The sequence below is a fragment of the Andrographis paniculata genome, unplaced genomic scaffold (assembly GCF_009805555.1).
Source record: "Andrographis paniculata isolate CXL003 unplaced genomic scaffold, ASM980555v1 Contig83END, whole genome shotgun sequence".
NCBI classification, from domain to species: Eukaryota; Viridiplantae; Streptophyta; class Magnoliopsida; order Lamiales; family Acanthaceae; genus Andrographis; species Andrographis paniculata.
The window spans coordinates 3,090,565-3,101,303 of NW_026137621.1; the positions used below are offsets into that span (position 1 = coordinate 3,090,565).

Below are 10,739 nucleotides of genomic sequence, written 5' to 3' on the forward strand. Positions count from 1 at the left end.
ATTACAAATATATTATATATATATATTTAGCCTAAAGAAATAGTAAAAATAAACTTTTAAAAGCTGAGAAAAATAACCATTTTTGAGTATATTTCCTAATTTTTTGAGGGTAAATATAAAAAAAATAAATATATTTGTAATTTTAAGGGTTTAGAAATTGATATTCTAAAATTTATTCGCAATTTGAGCGCATTTAGATCAAATACCATTAAATAAGGACCTCGAGGGGGTCAGATGCAAAGTTTATGAAACCACGAGGGAGTTTGATGCAGTTTTAGAAATATTGGGGATTTAGTGCAATTTCATGAAACCACGAGTGGATTTTGTGCAATTTAAATTTTTTTTATTTTATTTTTATTTTTTCTTCTCACATTAAAAGAAATATTAATTTAAAATATTAATCAAACATTGATTTCGATAAGACATATTTTTTAAAATTTTTAATTTTGTAAAAATTTAGAAATAATAAAAAATTAGTATTTGTTATAATATTTTATGAAAAAAAATAATTTTATATTTTTTTAAAAAATTATTGTTGATAAATAGTGTAAAAAAATTTGTGTAAAGGGGATCTTATTTAAATAGCATGAACTGTTTATTCAATTTAAATTTTTAATCAAATTGTTGTATATCATTGCAAATTGAGAGGTTTGGGTGGGAAATTTGATTTTAATATTTAGTAATGAGAATTTGTTTGATTGAAAATTAAATTATGATTTAATATATATTTGATCAAATAAAGTTAAATTAAAATATATGTTGAATGTTTTTAAAATTTATATTTAAAATGGGTTTTTTTTTTAAATAAAGAAAAAAATCTTATATAATATAAATAAATAAAATTCAACTTCACAAAACTCGTATGCAAATTTAGGAAATTGCATCAAATTCTTATATTTTCAAAATTGTGTCATTCTTTCATAATTTGATAAATTCTTGTGTCTAATTCATTTGGTTGTATTTATTTAACAGTGTTTAACCTCAATGCGCTCAAATTGTAAATAAATTTCAAAATCTCTATTTTTAAATTCCTGAAACTATAAATACATTCATTTATATATATATATATATATTTAGCCTTAAAACAGTAAAAAAAAATTAGAATTAGAGGAAAATAACTATTTCGGAGTATATTTATTGTTTTCTTAGGCTAAATGTAAAAAGACTAAATATACCGCTAATTTCAAGTGTTTAGAAATGAAAATTTTGAAACTCATTTACAGTTTAAGCGCGTGCATGTCAAACACCATAAATAAAGATGTCCAAAGGGTTAGAGGCAAAATTTATGAAACTATTAGAGAGTCTAACACAGTTTTAAAAGTATAAAAAATTTAACACAATTTCATGAAATTGCAAATAGCTTCTCCAAAAATACATATTCATTTATACATAAATAACATAAAATTTAAAAAAAATATATAGAATTTTAATTTTATATAGATATATTTATTTATGTAGGTGAAATAAATTGACACTACAAAAAATTATCAATTTTGTAACGAGGTTTTTTCGTTCCTAAATTCACTTTTTCCGTTACTAATGATATTAGAGACGGAATTAGAGATGGAATTATGTTAGCTACGTGAACTTTAGGAACGGAATTCCGTTACAAATATACTACTTTTTTTGTAGTGTGAGTATTATTGATAGGGCACAAATCCTTATATATTATACATATTGTAGCATATTTATAATACAATATATATTATGTTATAACATAATATAATATATCATATTTTATAACACATTATATATATTGTTTTACTTTTATAGTATACGTTGATCCCATCAAACCAATACTATACTGGAATCTACACCATTACAAATAATTATATTTTAAAATATTCTAAATATATTGAATTTTTTTTTCTTTTTTTTTTTTTTAATATAATTACAACAAAACAATGCTCATTGCTAACAATAAAACACAACTTTGATATGGGAATGGTCCGATGGCGTGGGGCTTAGACTTGTGACTTATTCAGTACGCACTTTCGAGTAGCAGAAAAAACCACCTTGATATTCATTGTGATTTTTATATTAATAATGTGACTTTTACAATACAGTACATGTGGCGCGTGTAAGAAAATTACAACATTACAACGTAAAATTTAACCTAAGTCGATGGATATACCCAAAGGGTCACCAAAGTATATAATTATTTTTTTAATTTATTATTATATATCTGTGTCTTCAATGAACCCTGCAAAATCAACCATTTCAAAATATGAGCTAGTTAAAAATATTATCAATATATATATATATATATATAAACTAGTTAAAAAATGTGTGAATCATTATCATAGGATATTTTTTCTTGAACATGTTACTGCATTATTTAAACTATTATTATAAGTTCATAGTAATTTTTTTAAATTTATTAAATTTTCCCATGTCTTTTAGTACTGTTTCTACGACCTCAATAGCATATATATGCAATAGTACGTTCGTCATGCAATAATGTGTGTCTGTTTTTGTTTAACACTAGGTGAAAATAATTCAATAATTAATTGCGAACTTAGAACTTGTTTGTTTGGTAATTTTTTAATTTTTCTATTTAAATAATGAATTGGATGTAATATTTTAGTAAAAAAATGTATGTTTTTATATAAAAACAAAATGTTACAGATTTGTTAATTAAAACTTATTTGATTGTGATTTGAAATTGATTTGAATAGCATATTAATTTAAATTTTTGCTTAAATAGTATTTCGATATAATATTTTATAACAATATATAATATATTTTTACTGAAAACTGTGTACGATGAAAAATATTAATTTCAATATGAGAAAAAATTTAAAGTCTGCAACCTTAATTTGTCACTAAAAATTATATATGCATGCAAATAGCTAGTAAGAAAAAAATAATAAATAATTTTCATAGTTATTATTATTATTATTATTATTATTATTATTTTTATTATTATATATTCTGTGACAATATTCTCCAACTAGCTTAATATTTTTTTATTTTTTATTTTTTGATAATGTGAGAATCCAAACCTAGCATTAAGTATCAGGGGTTCGATTCATAATTTTACGATTACGGGTTTACCTCAAACAAACTATACATAAATTAATTTTTTTCTTGCACCTTAATATTAGTTCTTTGGATTTTAGAATTTCTTTATATAAAAATAAGTATACGATGTGATAAAAGTGAATAGTATATATATATATATATATATTGAACGATATAAAACACATAAAAAAAGGCAATAAGTATAGCATATGAAAAGGAGAAGGTTACAAGATCAAGAAACCAATAGATACCATGGAGAAAGAGCATTACATGAAGGGCTAAAGTAAACTCTTTCCCCACTTATTTAAAGCATAGAAACACACACACATATACATACATACATTGATATATATATATATATATATATAATATGTGTGTGAAGAGCTCTAGCAATGCACGAAAAACCCTCGTTCCAACAGCCTTCAATGAACCCTACAAAACCAAGAACAAGAAAATAAATCAACAAGAAAATACCCACATTAATATATACATATATATATACACACACACATGTATGTATGTATGTATCTATGCATTCATGTATATATATAAAAAGAGAAAAAATAACAAAAAATATCTCCTTGTATACCTCATTATCACTTTTGTCGTATATTTATCTATGTAAAAAAATATATCCTACGTGTTTGCAAAAGTCATTATTTCTGTCATTTGACTGCGCGTGATGTTCACACCATGCGTGGCTAAATGATAAAAATATCAACTTTTGCAAGCAGGAGATATATTTTTCCAGCAAGATAAATAAATGACAAAAATAATAATGAGGTATACATATATGTATGTATGCGTGTGTGCGCGGCGGACTTACGTCGAGCAATCTATGTCAGGGCTGATCTTGTAGGGAAGGTTGACGCCGCATTGTCCAGGGAGGTGGGAAGCTTTGTCGAGGTCGATGGTGTTGTACGAGCCGGAGACTTGCTTGAGGCAATTGCATACGCTTTGGCGATCCGGGGTGGATTGGGCCATGTTGTTGAGTTTCCGGACGCCGTCGCAACAATTTCCGAGCGGCGCCATCGGGCTAGTGAGATAGCCGAGGCACGGGTTCAGAGTCTGGACGGCGGCAGTACAACTGACGGCGGCTTGCACGGTGGTGGTGCCCCGGGGGACTACCACCAATGCCGCCACCATTGCGGCCACTAGCATCAATGACTTGATCATTTTTTTCTGATTTTTTTTTTTTTTTTGGCTGACGCGGTAGAGAGAGAAAGTTCGAAAAATAATCGGAATTTTTTTGGGGTTTGGGAAGTGTTGTGGGGAAAATGGTTAGGGTTTGTAGGGTTTTTATAGAGTGGAAAAACCCTAAGAAAGATTGGATTATTTGAATTAATTAATTAGTGTAGTTGGGAAGTTGGTGTGGGACATAAATGGTGTAAGTAAATGTTGCTAAGTGTGTCCAAATTTATTAGGGTAGAGTGTTCATAATGCTACGCCTACTTTGGAAACTCGATTTGGGCGCCTTCTTTTTCTTTTTTCTTTTTTTTTTTTTTATATTTTAAATTTAATTTTTTACTTTTTTTTATTTTATTTTTTAAATTTTTGTGCACTAACTTACATAATTGTCAATATATATCTATATTATTTTTATATTATCGATATGATTTCGCGTGCCTAGTAAAAAATACCTCAAAAAAGACTAAACAAACAGGCCGTAATTAGTTTTAAAAATAAAATAGTTATAGAATGATGTGTTTTTTTTTTTTTAAAAGTAATTATAGTAAAAATAAATAAAATAAAATTGAGAAATATTTTTTTTGCGCTATCTAAAAGTATATATTTTGCCATTGTTATTTGTTTTACCTAAATGTATATATATCTTTAGGGTAAAATTTCGAATTTGTCTGAAAATAGTTTCGCAAGTAAAATATTTTTGCTAAAATGATTCCCCAGTGGCAGATTCACCGCAACTGACATGCCATCGCTACGTCAGTGCTGACCCTAAACCCTGATGTGACATCTACGTAGCTATGATGTGTCAGTCATATCAGCAACGGCGACCAGCGTGGCGAGTCTATCATTGGAGGACCATTTTAGTGAAAAAAATTTTACTTGTAGGACTATTTTAAATAGAACCCATTTTAAATACTAAAATGATAAAATGAGTCAGATAGAAGCTAAAAATCAATTTACCCTATTTTTTATTATAGTAAAATATCTTTAAATTTTACATACATTACAAATATACAATAATTGCACATATAATAATTTAATATGTAAATAAAAAAGTCAAATTTGTTAAAATATTCTTACACGTTTTATTTACTAATAAAGTATTGTTATTTTTTAATTTAATATAACAAAATTATTAAATTTGATTGGCAAAAAGTATTTCAAGAGAATAAACTTGAAGTACGTCGTGTGTTTACTTATGTGTTGAGAGTATTTTGTTATTATGTTTCTTTTATGGTTTTGAAAAAAAAAAAAAAATGTTTAAATTTGATATTAAAGTAACGTATGATGAAATATTTTGTGATAGATATTGTGTCTAAATAGTATTTTCTTCGTCCCAAATACTGTGCAACATATAAATTCGATATTGGAATTTAGGTGAGTAGTATTAAATATAGTAATTTGACATAATTTAGAGATTAGGTGATATAATTGAAGAGAGAAATATATATATATATTTTTTAGTGATGTGATAGGATAAAGTGAATTGTATATTTATATATATAAACATAATTAATTATTTCTAAATTTAGAAATATTGCAATGAGTTTAAGACAAACAAAAAAAAGAAATGTTGCAGGATGTTTGAGACGGATAGAGTAATATTTTATTTGTTAGTGAAAATGTGTAAGAATTTTAGACATTTTTGTCCTTTGATTTTATGTATAAAGTAATTGTATGTGTAATGGTATATTTGTAATTTAAGTGAAAGTTCAGAGTATTTTTGATATTAATGTATAATTATTTTTTCTAAAATAGAAAAATGATACTCCCTCCGTCCACAAGAAAAGTATACAATTACTTTTGGCGTGGTGTTTAAAAAATAATAGTATTTTAATTATAGTGGGTAGTTAAAAGTAGTGTAATGACATTTTTGCCTTTGCTTTTTGGTGTAAAAGTAATGATGTGATGTAAAGCAGGGGTATTTATGGAAAAAAGTAAGGTATTTAATGAAATGTTTACTTTGTAATTGGACGTCCCAAAATAAAAACATGTATACTTTCTAGGTGGATGGAGGGAGTACTATAGAATGGGACATACGAAAAGAATAAAAAAAATAGGACAAAATGAGTATATTTTATGTAATGCTACTATTTTGTAAGAAATGTATTTATTTTATATAATTATTTTGAATAAGTTATTATTATATATAAATAATGTCATTTAAAAAAAAAAAAAATGTACGTAAATAAAATACTCCCTCCATCCCATAAGTAAATATTCATTTTCTTTTTCCACATAGTTTTAGAAATATTAGTATTATATTGGGATATAGTAGAAATAAAGTAGAAATGACTAAAATAACTTTATTAGTATGTGTGATATAAATGTAATAACATTTGTGTAATATATTGTAAGTTGTAAGAATATTTGTAATGTTAGGTAGATAGTACAGTTACTAAAAAAAAGAAATGGATAGTTTGTCATGAGATTGACTAAAATGAAAAAATAGATATTTTCTTATGGGACGGAGAAAGTATAAATTTATTTGTTTGTTTGTGCGTTTTTAAATCTGATTAATTTTATTTTTATATTTATTTGTTATACAACATTATAAAAAGTATATATTGTTATGGCAATGTACCATTTAAAGTGAATGATGTATCAACTAAAAGAGTGAAAATAGTATATATTCACTCTCATGGTTAGATTATTTATCTGAAAATAGATTTTGTAAATGTTATATATATAAAATAAATTTTCATATAAATGAATAAAATAGTGGTTTTTTTTTTTTTTTTTCATCTTTTCTAGTAAAAAAATAAGAAATATGATATAATATTTTACTAAAAAATTAAGAAATATTTTTAATAACAATTCAAAAAATTTAGCATATATTTGAAGGACATAAAGAGTATAAAACAAGGACACCGATTCTATGCTAATTTGATCAAATCAATATCATGCTGATTTGGTCCGATAAGCAGAAGTTACAAAGATATACTCTCTCCATCCACAAACTAATTTCCTATTTGTCTATTTGGGACGTCTAATAACTATTGTTCTATTTCTTTTTTTTTTAAACACAAATTTTACATTTTTACTTTTCATTCATTTATTACTTTTAATCTCTACCATACAATTATAGGCAAATTTGTCAATTTATAACAAAAATATAATCACCTAAAAAACCGTACAGATATACTCTAGCACAATAGAAATTGAACGGAGCGACTAAAATTTTTTAATTTGAGAGGGAAAGAATATTATTGGGTATATTTTAACTTTTTTTCAAAATGTAAAATTTTTCTACATCATTAAATAAATAAATGGCGAGCAGGTGGTGGTTGTTGACCAGTCTTATCTGCTCAGGAAATCATACTTACGGACTGTAAATATTGTAAATAAAAATAAAAATAAAAAGGGCTCGAATATTGGCGCCACGTGTCCCCTGAGTAATTAATTCGATATATAGCTCGGCCGGCGGTCGGCAGAACATGTCATTACACACCGGCCGGGCCGCCTAATAACTCCGGCCCGCAACATATGATGCCTAAATTAACTCCACGTGTCATGATGTCAAATCCATTTTTTCTTTCTTCATTTCAAACTTCATTTTTTTTTAAAATTTTCTCAAATTTTACTGTTGAAATCTACTTAAAAAAATATATATATTTTAATCTCTCACAAAATTTTATATCAAATTCAAATTAAATTTTTTTCAAATTCATCGATTAAAAAAAAAAAAAAACACACCCAAAAAACTAAAAAAAAAAAAATTACATTCCATAATCTTCCATTCTTGCATCTCATTTTTTAAATAAATACTCCCTCCGTCTCAGATACCATATCCATGTTGCCGTTTCTGTTTGTCCCACTGTCACTTTTCTTTTTTGAAAAATAATTACACACTTTAATGTCATTTTAAATTTTAATTTTTTTTAATTTTAATTAAACTAATTAGTTATTTTAATCTTAATTTATAATTATTTATATTATAGAATAATTATTTTTACTAATACATTCTTAATTATCTATTAATTACACCCCTCCTAAAATACCGTATCTAGAGTATAACAGATACGGTATCTGGGACGGAGGGAGTATTAAATAAACTGGTGTGTTTTTTATATTCAATTATACTCCCTTTATTTGCACAATCAATGTGCATTTTCATTATTTCAAATAGTTCACATCAATATATAATTTTTTTAAAATTAATAAATATGTTGCTTACAGACAAAGTATATGTATGATTATATTTTACTTAAAATTATTAATAATTATATGCTCAATAAAATTCTGGTTCATATATTCTTAGACAGGGACAGAATTACATTAGGGTTTTGGAGAATAATTTATCCTCCAAATTCAATTTTTTATGATTTTTTTAGTGTTAAAAATATTAATTTTTATGTATTTATATACAATTTATCCCTCAAAATTATTTAAATTCATATATAATTTTGTCATTATTTTTTTATTTAAATTTATTAGTTAAATATTAAATAAATTATAATATTTTGCCCCTCGGAATTTAGATGTTAATTTCGTCGCTAATACTCCCTCCGTCCCGGTGCAAGGTTGCCGTTTACTTTTTGCATGTAGATTTTTTAATATTAATATTATAATGAGTTGTATTGAAAAAGTCGAAAATACCCCTATTAGTATTGCGTAATATAAAAGTAATGACATTTGTGTAATATAGTGTAAGTTAGAAGAGTATTTATTATATTAGATAGGTAGTACAACTACTAAATTAGGAAATGATAACCTTGTTTTGGGACAGAGAAAATAGAAAATGGTAACCTTTCAATGGGACGGAGGGAGTATTATTTTAAAATACATAACAATACTAAGTAAATGTAGACAAAATAAATAGAGGAAATATACAAACTGTAAAATTATGTACGATGTGAACAACACTATTTTAGAAAAAGTAATCATACACTAATACTAAAATATTCTTAAATTTTACTTAAATTACAAATATACCATTACATATACATTTACTTTATGACAAAAATGTCAAAACTTCTTACACACCTACTAAGTAATAAAATATTATTATTTTTAATTTACTATATAAAATTTTAAAACACCTACTTCTGTCCTATAACAAATTATCTATTTTTTTATTTTAATCCGTCTCATAACAAAGTATCCATTTTTTTTTCTTTAGTAACTGTACTATCTGTTTAACATAACAAATACCCTTACAACTTAGAATATATTGCACAAGTGTCATTACCTTTATATCACACAATACTAATAAGGATATTTTAGTCATTTATACTTTATTTCTATTATATTTCAATATAATACTAATATTTTTAAAACTACGTATAAAAAGCAAATAGATACATAATTATGAGACGGGGTATTTAAAATGGACATGAGAGAATATTTGAACTAAAACTTAAATAAATAAATAAAAACAAAGACCAAAGTGAATAGCCTATAGGTATTAATTAAATTGTTGTTCTTGTAGTATTTTCAATTTTAATATTTTTAAAAATATATCTTATGTTTAATATGACATTGTACTTAAAAATAACATTGAATCTAATATTTTTTAAAAACAATTATAAAATATTTCCGAAAATAAACTGATATAAATATAATCTTAAATTAGTAATAGGCAGGAACACGTATAAGAATGGGAGAATGACCTGCCATACCTAATGAGGTGGCTTTGACTCTTACAAATTAGGGCTTAACATTATCGCGAATTATGGCATAACATGAGTTCGATCCTTTTTTCTTTTTTTTTTTTTTTAATGTATTTTTTATACTTTTTTTTTATTATTTTTTAACAATTTATTTATTTTTTTATTTATGGTATATCTCATAATAAGCTATTAATTTCTTTTTTTTGTAGTTATACTTTCTAGTTAATATTACAAATATTTTTTCAATTTACAATATATTTTACATATACCATTACTTTTATATCACATAATACTGATAAAGTTATTTTAGTATTTTCTACTTTATTCATACTGCATCCCATTTTTATACTAATATTTCTAAAATTCTATTTAAAAAATAAATTGATATATAGATACGAGACGAATGGAGTATTAGACATGAAAAATTATGCCACTAATATAAATATATATATTTGAATGTTATTTTTTGTAGATAAATAATACTCTTATATACTACTCCCTTAGTCCAGTTAGAAATATACATATTTCTATTTTGGGACGTCAAATTACAAAGTAAATATTTCATTAAATACCACATTTTTTTCCCATAAATACGCTTACTTTACATCACATTATTATTTTTACATAAAAAAGCAAAGGCAAAAATGTCATTATGCTACTTTTAATTACTCACTATAATTAAAATACTATTATTTCTTAAACACTGCGCCAAAAGTAAATGTTTACTTTGTGTGTTGACGGAGGGAGTATTACTCCCTCTGTCATTCAAATATATACTCACTTTCCTTTTTGGGTTGTCACTGAAAAATATTCTAGTTTTCTTTTTAAGTAAAAAATTATTACATTTTTGTACTTTTTTTACTATAAAAGGAAAAAGTAATAATTATTACTCATTTTTTTTAAAATTTGTGTCCGGTC

General features: G+C 25.0%; 1 protein-coding gene across 1 annotated transcript; it reads right to left on the reverse strand.

Moving 5' to 3' along the window:
- Window positions 1–3,212: 3,212 nt before the first annotated feature.
- LOC127241598 (non-specific lipid-transfer protein 1-like) lies at window positions 3,213–4,288 on the reverse strand. The gene is made up of 2 exons (XM_051260730.1): window positions 3,851–4,288; window positions 3,213–3,456 (listed from the first exon to the last, which is right to left on the reverse strand). The coding sequence occupies exons 1-2, from the start codon at window positions 4,198–4,200 to the stop codon at window positions 3,447–3,449; spliced, it is 360 nt and encodes a 119-aa protein (XP_051116687.1). The 5' UTR covers window positions 4,201–4,288; the 3' UTR covers window positions 3,213–3,446.
- Window positions 4,289–10,739: the final 6,451 nt, after the last annotated feature.

Bases quoted from the DNA above. Each gene is read 5' to 3' on its own strand.
- LOC127241598 (XM_051260730.1), bottom strand. From the start codon at position 4,200: ATGATCAAGTCATTGATGCTAGTGGCCGCAATGGTGGCGGCATTGGTG.